Source organism: Crassostrea angulata, chromosome 2 (assembly GCF_025612915.1).
Source record: "Crassostrea angulata isolate pt1a10 chromosome 2, ASM2561291v2, whole genome shotgun sequence".
Lineage (NCBI taxonomy): Eukaryota > Metazoa > Mollusca > Bivalvia > Ostreida > Ostreidae > Magallana > Magallana angulata.
Window position 1 is genome coordinate 53,432,360 of NC_069112.1, and position 20,788 is coordinate 53,453,147.

The window sequence follows — 20,788 nt, forward strand, 5'->3', positions numbered from 1 at the left end:
TTTTGAATGTTTATGTATAAACAAAAATGAACGAATCAAATCTGTTTACAGTTGTGAAAGTCAATCTCGTCAACATAAAACCCATGTAAAACAAAATCTTAATTCTATTTTCAAGAGTGTGAGGATGGGCTTTTCGGTCCTAACTGCAGTACACCATGCGGTCATTGCTTAAATAACCAAACGTGCCATCATGTTAGTGGAATCTGTTCTGGAGGATGCGATTTAGGATACAGAGGAAATGACTGCACAGAAGGTAAATGCAGCATAATGATTTAAGCATAAACAACACGAGACATCGCATTCAAGAATAAATTAGATTGAACCTTACCCGCACATCATTAAAAAAAATATATAAATTTTGTGTCAGAAATATGATTAGAAACAAACTTACAAACTTTTGAATGTTTATGTATTTAGTATTTTTTCAAAACAAAAATGAAAGAATCAAATCTTTTTACAGTTGTAAAAGTCAGTAACGTCAACATAAAACCTATGTAAAACAAAATCTTAATTCTATTTTCAAGAGTGTGAGGATGGGCTTTTCGGTCGTAACTGCAGCACACCATGCGGTCATTGCTTAAATAACCAAACGTGCCATCATGTTAATGGAATCTGTTCTGGAGGATGTGATTTAGGATACAGAGGAAATGACTGCACAAAAGGTAAATGCAGCATAATGATTAAAGTATAAAACAAAACGAGACTTTGCATTCTAGAATAAAGCTGATCATAACCTTACCCGCACATCATTAAAAAAATATATAAATTTTGTGTCAGAAATATGATTAGAAACAAACTTCCAAACTTTTGAATTTTGGTATTGAATTAGTATAAATTAAAGATATTTATCTTGATATTGCATTCTCGTTGAGATTTATTTATTTTTGAAATATATTAACAATTTATATATATATTAACAATATATATATATATATATATATATATATATATATATATATATATATATATATATATATATATATATATATATATACAGAACACACTTAACAAATCATTACAGAGTGTGATAATTATTTCTACGGAGGCAATTGCAGCACTCGATGTGGGTATTGCTTCGGCAATAAGCAATGCCATCACATTGCTGGAACCTGCAAGAACGGATGCGTTGAAGGCTTTAAGGGTTCCTACTGTACTGAAGGTGCCAACCGTTAATCGTTTATTTTTATGGTATTTATGATGAAAAAAGAATGCATTCTTTATATTGTTTTACTACATCCGACTCGTTAAAAATTAACTTTTGCTGTAATTGATACTTTAATCATATGCGACTATGAGAAGAACGTTCTTGGATTAAATTGCTTGTTATTATTTACGGAGGTTGCCTCTTTGTAAATAACGAGTTAGAAAAGTTTGAATCAAACACATTGCCAATGAGAACCTGTCAGCTGGATATCTTGATATGGATAAAACTTTCCTCTTTAAGGTTAAACTTCATTAGAAATATAAAGATCATTAGCATGGTTACATTAGGCTACTACTCCAGTACATAATGAAGTATATACTGACCCTAAATACCTGTAACGCAGTCAAACTTCATACTTATTTTTTCAAAAGGTTTTAAAAGAACTAACGCTTATATTTTGACTAAATCGAAAATTACAGGTTGTCAGAGCGGGACATTTGGAAGGAACTGCAACAAAACTTGCAGTAGCAACTGCAGAAATAGGAGTATCTGTGAAAAAGATACAGGTCACTGTATTGATGGATGTGCAGCAGGATGGATTGGTGAAATTTGCAACGAAAGTACATGATTCTTTAAAATCTGCCTGTGTATCTATGAATAAATTCCTTTAAGAAATATTTAACATAGACATCGTTTAATCTGTTTAATTTTCATCAAATTTTGTATTTCTTTTCATTTCAATGACTCGAACAAACATTTAGCTTAAATCAAAGATATAAAATGGACGCTGTTTCTTGAATTTTAGATATATAACTGTTAGTGTTAGGTTGTTAGTCAAACACCCATATCAAAGTCATGAAAAATTATAGAACATCATGAAAAACTGTAAATTCATTGTCTCATATTTTTTTGGGGGGGGCTTTTTTTTTAATTTTAATTGTATAATTGATCACTTTATTCAAATGAATAATAACTCATACATCAACTGGAATTATTATTTACTGATCAGGTTGATGCATTACATTGTACATGATTTGTCAAAAAGTGTTTCAATGGCAACACAAAATCTTGTAGTTAAAATCAAAACTCAAAACATTAATAAATAGTTGAATGTTAGGACATACATACACTGGGTGCATACTGCGATAAACAATTGATTAACTATTAATTATTCACGCCATCTTGACTCGGTGACCATTTCATAAAAGACATCACAGATAATGCATGTATTTTTACATGTAAAGCAAATTTTAGAATAATTTTTCACAGAATTGGATTTTGTATTAAAGCAATGAAAAGGAATTGCTAGTGTTGCAGTAACAATCACATAGAGACTGTAAAATACGGGAAACGATTCATCAAATCAATTATGACGTCATAATTGATTTGATGAATCGTTTCCCGTATTTTACCGGTTCCATGAATTATGTAGAAAATAAAACAATATTTTGACATTTTATATTTAATCACGGGAAAAGAACTCAATGTACCTATGTATAATTTGCGTAAATCCTTAAAATGAAATATACTAAAGGAAAATTTGTTTTGAATTAAATGAGTCTTTAAAATTGTTGGTTGTAATGGGCTTGAATATGTTGTTTTGAAATGAAAGGGAATTCCAAATATTAATGGTTTTTTTTCGTCAGAATGTGATGGTGGGCTTTTCGGAGAAAAGTGTACGAAATTTTGCAGTCATTGCTCTGGATTCAAAACGTGTTATCATGTAACTGGAATATGTTTTAAAAGATGTAAACCAGGCTATATGGGAGAAGACTGCCGAAAAAGTCGATAAAGTCCATAGAAGGCGAGGCGGAGCCGAGGCTTCTTTGGACCTTACCGATCCCACAAATTTTTGTTCACAGTTAGAAACAAACCTAATAAGTGTTTTGTTTTGTCGAGGACCTAAAGTTTGATATGTAAACAAACAGAAGATAATACATAATATTAAAATTCATATCTTAATTCTCTAATTTTTAACCTTTCTCGTTAGTTGTCTGTGCAAACCTGAATGCAATATTGTAGGATCATATCTCTAATTTTTTACCTTTCTCTTCAGTCGTCTGTGCAAACCTGAATGCCATATTGTAGGATCATAATATTACCTCACGGGCAAAGGGGGGGGGGGGGGTCACTCTAAATATTTTGGGGCTTAAAAATCAAAGGTATGGTTGAACATTTGTGTAAAAAATCAGCTTAAATAACGTTACGTCCGCCATGTTGCCGTATAAATTTTGACGCTCGCCGTGTAAAGAAATTTATAAGGCAATCACGTGACGCTATTTATCTAATGACGTCGAGACATTCAAGTCCGAGGCAAAACAGAGTTATTTAAAGAGCTTTAAAAATAAGGTGAAATATAGCTAAAATGATATTGAGAATAACGATGTAAAAGGTTATCATCACAGTGACGTCATAATGTAGAAATGACGTCACGAAGATTGCCTTATATCTTGATAAATTGATGTTTTGTAGCAAAATATGGGTGTTTCCAGGCTTGCCCAGGTGCTATATTTAGTATGATGTGTATAACTATCTGAAAAAAACCCATGTTAAATTCGTACTTGAGCAGACCTACGCTCTATACTTCCAAATGCAAAATATAAAGCAAAATTACAAATATTTCATTATTTTTTTGCAAATTTACGGGATTTAGGTTATTTAAGTGACGTCATAGATAAACAGCAAATGAGCAATGGTGACTAAAATCAAGATTTAAGTGATAAGCATCCAATGTACAATTATTTATAAAGATTTGTTTTTAATGCGATACTTTTCACAGGATGAAACTGTGCAATTCAGTTAACTGAAATGTGACTGAAAGGTTACCAAAATGTGACTGAATGGCATATCTCTGCCATTCAGTCACCTTTCCAGACCTTTCAGTTGTCATTCAGTTGACTGAATGGCAGAGTTTCATCCTGTGTTTTGAAAATTGGTTGAAATCGGGGGCAGATAATTGACCACACCATACAGAGTCCTTTAGGTACTTCTAAGAAGATTCTGCTGTTTATGATTCATATTACTTCTAAGTCGGAGAGTTTGATTAAAAAGGACAAGTTTGTGTTACGGATACAGATTGACATTACTCATAATCAATACAAACCTAATTAATGTAAAAAAAAAATTAAAATAAAAATTAAACATTCCGATAAATTATAAGTTAATTGTTTAATAAGCACCATGTCACTTTTCCCTGTTAAATTTTGTAAATAACCCATCGACAAGGTTGACATATATTTTTTGATTTTCCTCCGATGACATGAATCTCGATTGTAAAAAGGGTATACTTTTTAATGAGTTTTGTTGAAAATATTGAAGAGTGTGAGCATCGGTTTTTTTTACCACCTTGTACATGTGATGGTGACAAGGTTTTTGCTTAAGTACATGTACATTAACTTCTCAGCTATTAAAAAAGACAGTGTAATTTTTATAAAGGGACTTGGATTCACCAAAATTATTTTCGCCAAAATTATGGTATCCTTTGTAAACTTAAGACCGCCAAATGTGACTACAGCTTAACAACCGGCTATGTGTAATAATTCTAAACATGAAATTTAGTTGAAAAAAAAATCAGGTCTAATAGTAATAAAACAACGAATCGTCATATTGTCTACGGTTTTTCTTTTTTCAGAATGTGAACCTGGATTATTTGGTGTTAACTGCAGCTCTGGATGTGGACACTGCTTAAAAAATAAACCCTGTCATTTTGAAACTGGAGTTTGTTCTGAAGGATGTGAACCGGGCTACAGAGGAAATAACTGCAAAAAGAGTAATGACAATTGCTTGCATGTTAATTAAGATAATATGAATTTGGTGTATTCACGTAGCGAATCTGCTTATGTCTATCTTTGCTATTTTGATATTATTTCGTCATTTAGTTTCACTACTACTCAAATATGGTCAAGATCTAGTAAATGAAAAGTGCCTACAGGTTTATGAAATTCTATGTATAAATTCTTTTGATGATGCTACATAACAATATCTTTGTTTCATATGGTGAACCGGGGCTTAAATTATTGGTAGACACAATACAAAATTATTTTCTAGGACAAAAGGATAAAATTAACAAATTTCGGTGTTTTGTCTATTTTTGACTAATAAAATATATCTAAATATCTATAGTCTCTCCAAAAAATGGCGTTAAACAAGTTCTTGGCCTCCTCTTTAAAATGATGTCAAATTGACTATAGGTACCGGGTTAACTTTTCCCGTGATTGAATATAGAATTTCAAAATATTGTTTTATTTTCTACATAATTCCTTCACACTGTAAAATACGAGAAACGATTCATCAAATCAATTATGACGTCATAATGGTTCTAGCACCAAACAGACAGTCTGGAATCATTTACCAGATCTTGATCATCGTGATTTGATCGTGGGATAATTTCAAAATATTTTTTTTTCTCTAAAAGGTTGGCATATTGTGGAATCCGTTGTCGCCTTGAATAAATGAGATAATTATTCTTTATTTTGTTTAGTTCTATGCATAGTAAAATAATACCAGGAAACGATAACACCTGGGCACATATATGACATTTTACCGTATTAAATTTATAAAATCACAATTTCCCAACTAATATATGTTTATGTTGTATAGAAACACAGGTCAGAAAAACGTAATAACTTTGTAGCTACGGCTTCTTGAAAAAAAAAATGCGCACAATCATGTCCATCGAATTTTACTCTGTATCTTTAAAAGAAAATCTCATTTTTTTTCAAGAATGTGACGATGGACTTTTCGGTATTAACTGTAGCACACCATGCGGCCATTGCTTTGATAACCAAACCTGTCACCATATAAACGGAAGCTGTTATAGAGGGTGTGAAGTTGGATATAGGGAAATCAACTGCACGGAAGGTAAATAAAGTTTTATTTTGTTTGTTTATGAACGAGACCGTTGGATTCCAGAATGAAAGAACTGGTAATGTTTCTCGCAAACAACTAAAAAATTATTAATATTTTATCAGAATTACAATTACATATGAAAAACAATAGATAAAAATTACGGTTTGGATACAATTAAATTTAATTACTTGTTTAGCCATTGCATCCACGTACAATTAATGTTTCATATCAATATTAACATTTTTCATTTGTCTGTATCTAGTTTATCGAATCCAATAATTGAAACATACATGTATATACATGTATAAAAAAAGATAACTGGTTGTCCAATTGTATTTTGTAGAGTGCACAGCTGGTTTTTATGGTCTTAACTGTGAAGAAATGTGCAACGCAACTTGTAATAGCTGTAATAAAAAGTCGGGATTTTGTGAAAAAGGTTGCAAACCAGGATGGAAAGGCAACTTTTGTCAAAGTGGTACAAAACATATTATTTAAAGCTTATCTACAATTTCTTTTTAAAGGTCAAGGAAGTTAATTATAATCAAAGTGACTGATTTGTAAGATTTTAACAAAAAGGACTAAAGTTGGTATGGTCAAATCTCTGCCCCCAAATTTAATCAATTTTTAAATGGTATCATATAAAAATGATATCTTCATAAATCATTGTACAGAGGCTTCCTATCACTTTAATTTTGATTTAAGTCAGCACTGCTTATTCGCTGTTTATCTATGACGTCACATAAATGACCAAATTCTCGAAATTTTGCAAACAAATGAAAATTTTCTCATTCTCATTTTTACTTAATATTTTGCATTTGAAAGTATAGAGTGCAGGTCTAATCGTGTACGATTTTTACATACGTGTTACGTCATATAATTTTACACAATTTTCTAAAATATGGCAATTGAGCAAGCCTGCGCTCAATGTTTTCTTGTCGGAAAACCATCGGAAAACACCCATATTTTGCTACAACACATCAATTTATCAAGACAAGACAATCTTCATAACGTCATTTCTACATTATGACGTCACTGTGGTGATAACCTTTTACAAAATTCTGTTCAATATAACTTCAATTATCTTCCACATAATTTTTAAAGCTTTTTATAAAACTTTAATTTTTGGGGCAACATGCATAATACCGCATTTAGTCCTTTGTTCATTCATACAGTTTACAGCTATCCAGATCATACATTAAACATTACAGAGTGTGATAATTATTTCTACGGAGACAATTGCAGTTCTCGATGTGGACATTGCTTCGGCAATATACAATGCCATTACATCGATGGAACGTGCAAGAATGGATGCACTGAAGGTTTCAAGGGTTCCAAGTGTACTGAAGGTACTAACTGTTTATCATTTATTGAATGATATATATGATGAAACAAATTATGCACTTTATATTGTGAAAGTTAACTTTTGGTCTGATTGATACCATTAACAAATAATATGCGACTATGAGAAGAAAGTTTGTGGAGAAAATGCTACATTTTAAAAGCTTGCTACTTTGTATAAAACAAGATGGCCAATTTCGTATTAGATATTTTTTCGTGAACACCCGTTAGCAACATCTTTAAATATAGATAATCCTTTTCTATTTAAGGTGAAAATAAGATGAAATAACTAAGATATATGATATATACTGATACTTAATGCCTGTAAATCAGTCAAAACTATCTTTTAAGCTAACGGGTCACCTCAGGTTTAAAGAAAAAAAAATGATATTACTGTACTCTAATGAACAAAAGCATGTTTATGTACTAAACTTCATAGAAATGAGTGGAAACCTGGGTGTTTTAAAACATACATGTTTTTTTTTTTTTTTTTTTTTTTTTTTTTTTTTTTTTTACATTTTTTTGATATTAAAAACGCTTGTATGTTGAATCAATCAAAAATTATAGGCTGCCAGACGGGAACTTTTGGAATGAACTGCAACAAAACTTGCAGTATTAACTGCAAAAATAGGAGCATCTGTGAAAAAGATACAGGTCACTGTATTGATGGATGTGCAGCAGGATGGAAGGGTGACATTTGCAACAAAAGTACATGATTCTTTAAAATCTACTTATGTATCTATGAATAACTTCTTTTAAGAAATCTTCAGATGAGACATCATTGAATCGTTTATTTTTCATAACTTTCTGTTATTTTTCTATTTTAGTGAATGTAACTAACAAATAAGTTGAATCTAATAAAATAAAATTGATGCCGGATTTTTAATTAAATATATACATATCACTCTAAGTATCTGTATGCTAGTTAAATACATTATTATTGTCATACAAAATTATAGATGATCATTAAAAACTGTAAATACATGTTAACTAATATGGCTTTTTTGGTGCTTGTGAAACCAATAAGACTGTAAAATACGAGAAAAGATTCATCAAATGAATTATGACGTCATAATGGTTCTAGCACCAAACAGACAGTCTGGTATCATTTACCAGATCTTGATCATCGTGGTTTGATTGTGGGATAATTTCAAAAAAAAAAAATTCTCTAAAAGGTTGGCATATTGTGGAATCCGTTGTCGCCTCGAATAAATGAGATAATTATACTTTATTTTGTTTAGTTTTATGCATAGTAAAATAATACCAGGAAACGATAACACGTGGGTTCCATTTTTAGCATTTAACCCTATTAAATTTATAAAATAACAAATTCCCAACTAGTATATGTTTATGTTGTATAGAAACACAGGTCAGAAGAACGTAATAACTTTGCAGTTACGGCTTCTTGAAAAAAAAAGATGCGCACAATCATGTCCATCGAATTTTACTCTGTATCTTTAAAAGAAAATCTCATTTTTTTTCAAGAATGTGACGATGGACTTTTCGGTATTAACTGTAGCACACCATGCGGCCATTGCTTTGATAACCAAACCTGTCACCATATAAACGGAAGCTGTTATAGAGGGTGTGAAGTTGGATATAGGGAAATCAACTGCACGGAAGGTAAATAAAGTTTTGGTGTTGTTTTTTTTTTTTTGTTTATGAACGAGACCGTTGGATTCCAGAATGAAAGAACTGGTAATGTTTCTCGCAAATAACTAAAAAAAATATTAATATTTTATCAGAATTTCAATTACATATGAAAAACAATAGATAAAAATTACGGTTTGGATACAATTAAATTTAATTACTTTTTTAGCAATTGCATCCACGTACTATTAGTGTTTCATATCAATATTAACATTTTTCATTTATCTGTATCTAGGTTATCGAATCCAATAATTGATACATACATGTATATACATGTATAAAAAAAAAGATAATTGGTTGTCCAATTGTATTTTGTAGAGTGCACAGCTGGTTTTTATGGTCTTAACTGTGAAGAAATGTGCAACGCAACTTGTAATAGCTGTAATAAAAAGTCGGGATTTTGTGAAAAAGGTTGCAAACCAGGATGGAAAGGCAACTTTTGTCAAAGTGGTACAAAACATATTATTTAAAGCTTATCTACAATTTCTTTTTAAAGGTCAAGGAAGTTAATTATAATCAAATTGACTGATTTGTAAGATTTTAACAAAAAGGACTAAAGTTGGTATGGTCAAATCTCTGCCCCCCAAATTTAATCAATTTTTAAATGGTATCATATAAAAATGATATCTTCATAAATCATTGTACAGAGGCTTCCTATCACTTTAATTTTGATTTAAGTCAGCATTGCTTATTCGCTGTTTATCTATGACATCACATAAATGACCAAATTCTCGAAATTTTGCAAACAAATGAAAATTTTCTCATTCTCATTTTTACTTAATATTTTGCATTCGAAAGTATAGAGTGCAGGTCTAATCGTGTACGATTTTTACATACGTGTTACGTCATATAATTTTACACAATTTTCTAAAACATGGCAATTGAGCAAGCCTGCGCTCAATGTTTTCTTGTCGGAAAACCATCGGAAAACACCCATATTTTGCTACAACACATCAATTTATCAAGACAAGACAATCTTCATAGCGTCATTTCTACATTATGACGTCACTGTGGTGATAACCTTTTACAAAATTCTTTTCAATATGACTTCAATTATCTTCCACATTATTTTTAAAGCTTTTTATAAAACTTTAATTTTGGGGGTAAAAAATGCATAATACCGCACTTAGTCCTTTGTTCATTCATACAGTTTACAGCTATCTAGAACATACCTTTAACATTACAGAGTGTGATAATTATTTCTACGGAGACAATTGCAGTTCTCGATGTGGGCATTGCTTCGGCAATAAACAATGTCATTACATTGATGGAACCTGCAAGAATGGATGCATTGAAGGTTTCAAGGGTTCCAAGTGTACTGAAGGTACTAACTGTTTTTCGTTTATTGAATAATATTTATGATGAAACAAATTATGCACTTTATATTGTGAAAGTTAACTTTTGGTCTGATTGATACCATTAACAAATAATATGCGATTATGAGAAGAAAGTTTGTGGAGAAAATGCTATTATTTCAAAAGCTTGCTACTTTGTATAAAACAAGATGGCCAATTTTGTATTAGATATATTTTCGTGAACACCCGTTAGCAACATCTTTTGATATAGATAATCATTTTCTATTTAAGGTGAAAATTTCTATTTAAGGTGAAAATAAGATGAAATAACTAAGATTTATGATATATACTGATACTAAATGCCTGTAAATCAGTCAAAACTATCTTTAAAGCTAATTGGTCACCTCAGGTTTAAAGAAAAAAAAATGATATAACTGTATTCTAATGAACAAAAGCATGTTTATGTACTAAACTTCATAGAAATGAGTGGAAACCTGGGTGTTTTAAAACATACATGTTTTTATTTTTATTTTGATATTAAGAACGCTTATATGTTGAATCAATCAAAAATTATAGGCTGCCAGACGGGAACTTTTGGAATGAACTGCAACAAAACTTGCAGTATTAACTGCAAAAATAGGAGCATCTGTGAAAAAGATACAGGTCACTGTATTGATGGATGTGCAGCAGGATGGAAGGATGACATTTGCAACGAAAGTACATGAATCTTTAAACTCTGCTTTTGTATCAATGAATAACTTCTTTTGAGAAATCTTCAGATGAGACATCATTGAACTGTTTAATTTTGATCAAGTTTTGTTATTTTTCTATTTTAGTGAATGGAACAAACAAAAAAGTTTAATCTAATAAAATAAAATTGATGCCGGATTTTTAATTAAATATATACATGTCACTCTAAGTACCTGTATGCTAGTCAAATACATTATTATTGTCATACAGAATTATAGACGATCATTAAAAACTGTAAATACATGTTAACTCATATTGCTTTTTTGGTGTTTGTGTTTTTAACTGTATGATTGGTCAGTTCTTTCAAGCGATTATTAACTCACACATTAACTTGAATTACTATTAGCTGATCAGGTAATTATGAATAATTTGATTTGTCAAAAAAGTGTTTCAATGGCCATAACCCCAATCCTTGTGAATGATCTTGTGCTTAAAACCAAAATTTAAAACGGTAATTAGTTTTAATGTCAGCGCGCACATACACTGCATGTACAATGAAAATATTCAACTAGAGAGTCTTTTGCGGCATCTTTGCTCATTAACTATATAGTAAATTATATAGTAAATTAAATGCAGTTATTTTTAAAAGTGATTTTGAAACAACTTTTTGCAAATGTCATTAGTTTTTCGGGGAATATTAAGAAATACCAGTGTCGCAGTACACTGAAATAACGAGTAATAATCATATACATTTTGTTTTATTCTGTCTTTGACAGAATGTGATAACAATATGTTTGGAGAAAACTGCGAGCAGAAATGTGGCCACTGCGCAAATTCATCCAACTGCAATCCTGTCAACGGATCCTGTCAAACTGGATGTGATTTAGGCTTTCAAGGTCCACTGTGTAATGATGGTAGGCACATTAATAAAAGATGATAATTATTGTTGTATGTTATATAAAACTGGATGTAAGCAACACTTAAAACTTATCAGCTGTTGTTTATTACTTTATTGACTATCGCTAACGTTGTTTACATGGAAATGAACACTTATTCTTAAGTTTTACAAAATAGTGTTATTTTACAGAGTGTATCAGCGGTCAGTTTGGGTATAACTGTATGGATAATTGTAGTTCACTCTGTGTCGATGGAAGATGTGATAAAAAATCTGGTGCGTGTAAAAGGGTAAGTTCACTTACTTATATGTGCCTGTAAACAATGATCTTAATCTCTACTTAATAATCTTAATGTAACAAACGTATGATGTGTATGATGTCTTTCTTGAAAGTTTGTAATTATTGTAAGTTCAAAAAAAAAAAAAAAAAAAAAAAAAATTAATAAATATCATCAAAATATACGGTGTTTTATCCTTTCTTAGTAATAAATATGTAATAGAATCTAAAATTACTGTAAAAGTGGTAAACTGGTGGTTAAGCATGCGTTTTTCATGGTTAAACAATACGCGTGGGTATTAAATATGTAGAAATGCTTGATTAACCACACTAGATTTGCAATTATTTTCCCATACGCTCAATGACATTTCAGACGGTTTTAGAGTACCGTGAAACTAGTGTAAATTTCCTCCACGTGTAAAAAAACCACTTTTACAGTATGTGGCTAAAATCTCTATACGTTTATTTGGTTTCAGATTGCATTTCGAGCAAGCAGTCCAAATGATGAAAACGACAATGAATTATATATTGGCGTAGGTGTTGGGTTGTTCGTCATTATCATCGCAGCGGTTATTTCAGTTGTCGTCGTAAAACGGTAAATCATGTATGCCCTTAAAATGTAAATCTTATACTTGATTTGCAGAATTAATCACATTTGTTGACAATATCAAGTGTAATAATTGCAAAAAAAAAATAATAAGTTATGGAATTACGTTTTCATTTTCTTAATATCAAATAATTGTTTTTCTTATCAACTTTTAGTATTTTAATGTTTGCACATATTTAACTTTTGAAAGTATTTTAATTTGAATTCTCTTATATATGTTTGAATTATCATAACACTAGCTAAGGATTTGAATTTTATTCTTCCTCAACCATGACAAAAAATAAAACTCAAACCTAAGGTTTGATCGTCATAAAGTATTGTGACTGGACTTAAGACTTTTTTAAAGAATGTGCAGACTAAATTTTGTAATTGCAGATTTTTTTTTCAGATTTCTGCGGGTCAAACGAAAACCTAAAGGTAAATACGTGTACTTGCTTGCGCTATGTCTTATTTTCCTAGTTTCATATGCAAGTTTTCATGGAATGCAAATAAAAGATGTTAATGAAGCTGTAACTGAAAATTAAATCTAGTTCTATACAATATAATTCTGGTTATAACGCGGCATTTTATTGGATAGAATAATTTAGTTAAACTTGGATAAACTGGTTTGCACGTCACAAAACACGTCACACTGCATCAATGTTTAACAAATACTGATCCGCGGGTTATAAAGCGCAAACTGCCCCAACACAGGTTATACTCGTACAACTTGGGTAGACACTGAGTTCATTTCTTAATTCTATATAAAACTGTTTTGTAGAAATAAAAACATCGGAAAGAAGTCACTGTGGATTTGAGATGAAGACATTGGGACAGAGGGACGGCTTAAAGATGGATAATAAGGATGAAACGTCGCCTGTATATGACGGTTTTATCTCTGTAATACCCAAGGATACCAATTATTCTAACGTAAACATCAACACAGCTCTAGATATACCTATTGATAAACTTGAGATTGTCATTGCGGAGAAGAGAAAGAACGACAATGAGGGCTTCCGAAAAGAATATGCGGTACATTTAAACATTTTATCCTACTTGAATAATGAAATCGAAGGACAAGGTGACATGTGCAGTAAATATATATAGGTTTACATTATTTTCTATCTCTTCACTTTTTTATCCATATGATTTGGTTTTACAAACATATGAATTACAAGTAGAGGTGTCTATCTAACAAGACTTGCACATATTTGATCAAGATATGCCATATGCATTTGAATCATAATCGGGAACCGGTCACATTTTGTGTACATGTATTTAAATTGTTGGATGTCGATAGCAATTTGATAGAGATCAAGTATGTTTGTTTTTGGTGCATTTCCAGGCCATTCCAAGAGGTGAACTACACTCATGTGAATTTGGAAAAAAGCCAGAAAATGTTCCTAAAAATATATATAAAACAACTTTTCCTTGTAAGTTTTCTACTCCGAGTTGTTATTTCCCATTCAAATCTCTGTTTGTTTTACCTCAGTATCACTATTTGTATTTAGTATATTTTGGAATAAAATATCTGTGTTAAAATATTATCAACTTACTGAGTGAAAAGTAAAGACATATCTCGAATCATAATTATGTCATTAGTTTACAGAATACTGTGAAATCATTTTCATTCGTAGAGTTTAATGTTCGTGGGAAGGCACATTTTTTCTTGTTCGTGGGACCGTAATTTTGTTTGTAGTGTTATCAGGATAATTTTAATAAATATTAACCAAATGATTGTGAACATGTTTGTGGGGATGTAAATTCATGGGCAATGGTTAAAAACAAAAACCACGAACACTGGTCTCCCACGAAAAATGATGTTTCCACAGTAGTTTTTCGGGTTTCCGTACATGCATATTACATTTAGACTGATAAACCAAAAATAAGCATTTGTCAATATGCTATTTTTTTTTCTCAAGATGACCATTCTCGAGTGGTTCTTGATAATCAAAGCAGTGAACATTCGGACTATATTAATGCTAATTATATAGAGGTAAGTCAAAAGTATATATTCTATTACTTTTTCCCTTATATCTACTTATACAATATTTAAATATGCTATGGGAATATGGGTTTATATTCAAATAAATTTCATGGTTTTGTTTTTCTCTGTTTACTCTTCATCTTGTTCTCTTACCATTACGTAAAGTATGTTACCTTTTAATAGGTTTTCAAATAAAGTTAATTTATTTTTTATCAATGAACATTATACATTTTTTTTAATGTTCTGTTTTATTTTGAGGATTTTTTTTTGTCTTGGCATTATGTATTTTCTTAAATGCAATTAATTCAACTTATTTATAGAGCTTATCTTAATACCAGAAGTAAAGATAATGAAATAAAAGCAAATTATAAACCAATCAACCTTTATTAAGAATAAATGTTACATATTTTACAGGGGGCGAACCGACAAAAAGAATACATTGCTACCCAAGGTAGGTGTTTTAGGTTAATTATCTTTGGTCACATATCTTATCCTTACAAATTACATTATAGTGATCTAGACAGGAACAAAATATATTAATAAATTATTAACCAGAAAATATTAATGCAAAAATATATCTGTGAGCAATCTTTCTGTGTATTCTACTTTACATGTAATTAACTTTAAAAAAAAAAACAAAAAAACATTGATCATCGTAGTGTTTTTTTGTTTAATTTGAAGGACCAAAGTCAAATACTCTTGGAGATTTCTGGAGAATGATTTGGCAAGAAAACGTATCTTCAGTTGTCATGGTGACAAATCTTGTTAAAGGAGAAAAGGTGCGTGGAAGTGCAAGCATAGGTGTTTGATGTATTGAACACCATTACTGTAGGAGTGCTAAAAGATTTACAACAGTATCTATATGTATCTATATGTAGTGCATGGTTTAGGTTTCCTCATTCAGTATTTATATTACTCTTCTTTTCACCTCCGGTTTCAGTCTGTGTTCTATCGTATTCATATTTTTTTTTTTGCTTTATCATATGAGAAAAAAATAGTTTAAAATGTTCAATACAAATTTCATCATTTTTTTAATAAGGTCAAGTGCAATAAATACTGGCCGGATAAGGACAACCATGCGCTCTACGGTCCAGTGCAGGTCACGCTTATGGAAGAGAAAGAATACGCGTGTTTCACAACTCGCCAACTTTCAGTGCTCCACAAAAAGGTAACCTTTGTTTTGTCCTTAAAGAGCCATAAACCTTATTAAATATTGAATGTATATGTACAATCGTTTATTTACTTTATTGTATTAAAACTATCAAATGAATACCAGGGTTCCGATTATCTGCTTTTGATAACAATACACGTACAACTATTTTGTGTTGCGAAAATTAACTGAACGCTTTTTAAAGGCAACGGAACAGCAACTATGTATATGTCACTCAGACATATTTTAATTATAAGCAATATTTTTCACATGAATTGAACATGCAAAGCTCAAAAATAAGATGGTTAGCCTAATACTTATATTTCCAAAATCATCAAATTCTGTTTATATTTAAATCTTTGAACAAAAATTTGAGATAGATTAGTCAATATGAGAGGTCTAATTTTTTGGAAACATATTTCATCAATGATCATCAACTTTGGTGGTTGGTTAAATCTTTTAAACATTTTTTGGTTTTTTTTAGCTCAAATGTACACGTGTAGTAACACAATATCACTACACTGCCTGGCCTGATCACGGGGTTCCAGAGCCGCTGTGTTTGCTTACATTCCATAACCACGTCATAACTACATCAGCCAACAATAGTCAAAGTCCAACAATCGTACATTGCAGGTAATTTAATGCTACTTCTTTTTGCTTTGAGTTTTTAAAAAGTACATTCTTAGACAAGGACGCAGTGTGCTAGTTAGATAAATACAAGTCCATCTTCAATTTGACACTTCAACAAAAAAACACATACTGAATATTAACAATCCATGGTTGATATCAAGTGTTCTCTCAAACAAATTATGATGTCTCACAGCAACTACGATGTATTGCTCTAAATGTACTATACACGCTCAATTTACTTTATCTTCTCAGCGCTGGAGTAGGAAGGACAGGTACTTATATAGCTTTGGATGCGCTCTTTCAAATTGGCAAGAAAACTGGCAAAGTGAATGTTGCTGAATTTGTAGCGAAAATGAGACAAAACAGAGTCTTAATGGTACAAACATATGTAAGTTGCACAATTTTCAATTTCATTTTTACTGTATAAAAAAAAATAATAATTTTTTGGTAAATTTTCATATTTTTATTACTTGAATATATTTGTTATATTTTACACATTGATTTGCTAATGTCATTTTTCATTACAATACCTTACCATTAAAGTTCATTCCTATTACAGGAGCAGTATATTACGATATACCTTGCCCTGAACGAAGTTTTCAAAGCACCTGTTAAATTGGACACTATGGTTGAATTTCTTAAAAAAGCAGAGAAAGCGAGGAAAAATATCCCGGTCAATCAAAACCCACTTCACGATGAATTTCAGGTTTGAAGTAGATACTTAACCATTACAAAAGAAACTGATATTCTCAGAAAAAGAAACATTAGATTCATTTGGAAGTAATGTGGAAGATATATGATGTTATAAAAGTAGTTTAGTGAAAACTTTTAAGTCAAAACGTTATGTCTCTTATTTATCTATTTACAGCTTCTGTTAAAAATTCGTCAAAAATATTCTAAAGATGATTATAATTTTGCGATGTATGATTCAGAAGATCAGCTTTCCGGAGAAATTTTATCTTGTAAGTATGATCTGTTTATGTTAAATACATAGAGTTTCACATTAGCTCTTTGTTTTCATTTTTCGTTTATGAAACTTTTTTTGGGGCTTTATTGAGGGCAAATTAAAATTAATATAAATGGAGGTAGATTTCTGTAATGTATTTTTGTAACATAACAATGTTATCGATTTTTGTTTTTGTATTTCAGTGAAGAAATACGGTCTTTATCTGTCCCCAAACAAAACAACACGAGGCAATTACATCAATGCAATAGCGGTGCCGGTAATATATCTGCATCTTTTCAATATAAATTACAAATGAATTGGTAAAATTTTATCATTTAAGGAATTATTGCAAACGACTTTATTTTTCTCAACAAAAGGATAACACAAGTTTTATCTTCAATATGAACAAAAAGTTTTGGAGAGCTTTCTCTGATAAAAGAAATGTCATATTCTGACTTTAATATGTTCTTTTCCTGAACCACTGCTGTACTTTTCATAGCGTATTAGAGGAAAATGAAATATTTATTAACATAATCAATAGACATTTCGATATATTCTAAAAGATAATGTATCTCAATCTAACAATCAGTAAGCATCATATCTTTGGTTTTTTTTATAACAATATGTTTGTGTAAGGATGATGTTTACGTTTTACTAACAGTCTTTAAAAGATTTATTTTAAATATTGGAAAAAAAACACAAAACAACACAATGTTTTACAGTTGGCAGATGATTTGTTGGAGTTTGTCATAAGGATTAAATTATTTTTGTTATATCTATTTTCAGTCATTTACCAATCTTCAGCATTTCATTGTGACAAAGTATCCACTGGAAGAGAACGCTACGGATCTCCTACGTCTGTTGAGTGACCACGAGTCAGATACAGTCATCTCTTTGCAACCGCTGTCTGGGATCAAATTGGTATGCAAGGTATTCCTTAAAGCATAACTTTACATTCGTGTCACAACCAAGCTGTATAATGATATAGAATTTTCTCTCTTCTGTGTTTAATTACAGGTGTCAAATAACAGTGTCTAATATGTTTACAATTTGCGTAAATTTGATAAAAATTTGGTATACACTTTTAAATTGGTGGCCAAAATAATATTTACTTAAACGAGGTAAACATTGAGCAAAAAAAACAAAAAAAAAACAGATGAATAAATATAAACATACGAAAGCAAAAACTTATTTGCATTATCAAATTTATGTTAAATTGGAGTTATTTGTAATGTTTGACGACACATTTGGTTGAATCGTTCACATGTACCTGTGCCTTGCTATAAACAGAATTATTTAAAAGCTAATTAACATATTAAGGCCAAGGCGTGGTTACCTCCTGTATCCTCCTCCATAAAGATCCCCCCGTTCACAGTACATCATCGGTCGGAATCTCAGACTGATGTCATAACACACGAGATCCAAATTGTTCATGACAATGTACGTTGAATACTTTTCATTATCTAAAAAAATGTAAAATAGTAATTATAATAGTAACAATAAAAATAATAATGATAAAATAATCAAGAAATAGAGTAAGCAAAATGTATATCATATATGTTTTGGTTTTTCTTCTACTTTTTGCCGACCTAGGCGGAAGTACGTACAGTAATTATTGTTGAACCTGAAGTTGAAATACAGTGTTCTGGAAGTTCTGTTGACACGTCCCAGCTTCGGAGTTTGGTATCGACGGTCCTTTATTTGGTAACAAAACAACCAATAACTATTCTAAGCAGGTAATGCAAAACAAAACAATATGGTGTCGGTACTATTCTTTTCTATAATACTATCCACGTAAAATCAAAATGATTTTTAAGAAGTTTTTTATCACTCTTTTTCTCTAATATGCAAAAAGGTAGTTTTTAAGGATTTTCCTTTCATAGGTTCTACATACATCGGTTCTCTTTTTCTTTCCTAAATGAATAAACTCATCTAAGGTATCTCTTCTGAATATTTGTTTCCTCTACTAGTGACGATGCCTCTCAGTGCGGACTGTTTATCGCCGTCCATAACGTCATCCAACAGATGAACATGGATGACAGAGTGGACGTATTCACCGCCGTCAGACAGCTGCAGATCAGACGACCCGAGTTCTGTGCTAAATTTGTAAGTTTTATTTATCGAGTAACACGTGCACGTTAGTTTTTATGTAGATCTTTTTTGTTTCTAAAATTATCATAGTGTCATTTTATTATAAAGCTTTTAAACTATCGGTATAACGTATTTACAGTATTCATAACTACTGTTCAACCAGTAATGAAAACTGGTACATTTTGATAAGTGTTTTTAAAAATGCATCATAAATGAATATATTTTAAACAAAACTATTGTTATTAAAACAATATGCATTTATCCTTATCAAAGATAGCACATACTATGTGATGACCATCAACACTTTTCTTTTTTTAAACAGGAAGACTACCAATTGATTTATCAAGCGGTTATGGACCACTGCCAAAATACGTCAGAAAACATCTATTAAAACCAATAAAATGAAATAGTGGCTGACACGTTTAAATGATATATAATGTACTTGAAACTTATTATTAACATTATGAATTTAAGCATAGTCTGATTCAATCGAATACGATACATGTTTTTTTTTTTAGATTTTATTTTCAAGTTATTTTTACAATGATATAATTACCGACAGTTTTGTTCAATGTTTTATACTTATTAGTACATGCTTATAATTAGTAAAATTGAAAGGAATTTTATAGTCATGTACGTTTTTAATAACATAAATGCTGAAAGCATCTTAATAACTTCCATTAATATTCCATAATCACTCAAATCAAACAATACAAAATTGTTTCGATTTCATTCCAAGTAGTTTTTGCATTTTTTAATGGTACATGTATTATTTTATTTGTTATTTTAGATCTGATTTGAAGCGTATTATAAATTTTGCCTAAAGATTATTTTTTTTATTATGAACACTAGTTTCAATCATGTCAATCAAATACCGTATACAAATGTCATTATACATTTCGAAAAGTGGTTGACTGTGTTTAAAGAAGTTAATTTCACACGTATGACCTTATTTATTCTTTATCGTTAATTATTAGCAAAACAGACCCCAAAAAGAACAATTATAAAAACACAATGCCTTTTCTGACTTTCAGTTCAATGTAACAAAAATGTTTTATGAATATGAACCAAACAAAATGAAGAAAAAGTGTCCATATATGTAGAGTATTTTAGACATTGAAACGTACCGATGAAAAATTTAACAAAGCCTTGATTTCATTGGATATTTGTATTCTATCCCAATTAGTTGTTTCAAGAGTTAAAAAAAATTTTTTTTTTTTACTCTGCTGATGAATTTTGCTTTGTGTCTCGTAAATGTGAC

General features: G+C 30.6%; 1 protein-coding gene across 1 annotated transcript; it reads left to right on the forward strand.

The window, feature by feature from the left end:
* Positions 1-238: 238 nt before the first annotated feature.
* Positions 239-20,788, forward strand: LOC128174491 (receptor-type tyrosine-protein phosphatase epsilon-like). Its single transcript, XM_052840035.1, has 28 exons — positions 239-253; positions 1,624-1,764; positions 2,757-2,928; positions 4,776-4,913; positions 5,867-6,004; positions 6,336-6,467; positions 7,201-7,338; positions 7,898-8,038; positions 11,742-11,879; positions 12,053-12,150; positions 12,614-12,732; positions 13,133-13,161; positions 13,505-13,755; positions 14,069-14,156; positions 14,646-14,719; positions 15,125-15,161; positions 15,392-15,489; positions 15,750-15,878; positions 16,345-16,493; positions 16,743-16,878; positions 17,050-17,196; positions 17,359-17,452; positions 17,640-17,713; positions 18,223-18,357; positions 18,757-18,876; positions 19,030-19,172; positions 19,407-19,542; positions 19,850-20,788. The coding sequence occupies exons 1-28, from the start codon at positions 239-241 to the stop codon at positions 19,916-19,918; spliced, it is 3,279 nt and encodes a 1,092-aa protein (XP_052695995.1). The 3' UTR covers positions 19,919-20,788.

Coding starts and splice junctions, on each gene's coding strand:
- LOC128174491 (XM_052840035.1), top strand. Junction 1,765..2,756: donor TGGTGAAATTTGCAACGAAA/GTACATGATTCT, acceptor TTGAAATGAAAG/GGAATTCCAAATATTAATGG. Junction 11,880..12,052: donor AGGTCCACTGTGTAATGATG/GTAGGCACATTA, acceptor GTTATTTTACAG/AGTGTATCAGCGGTCAGTTT.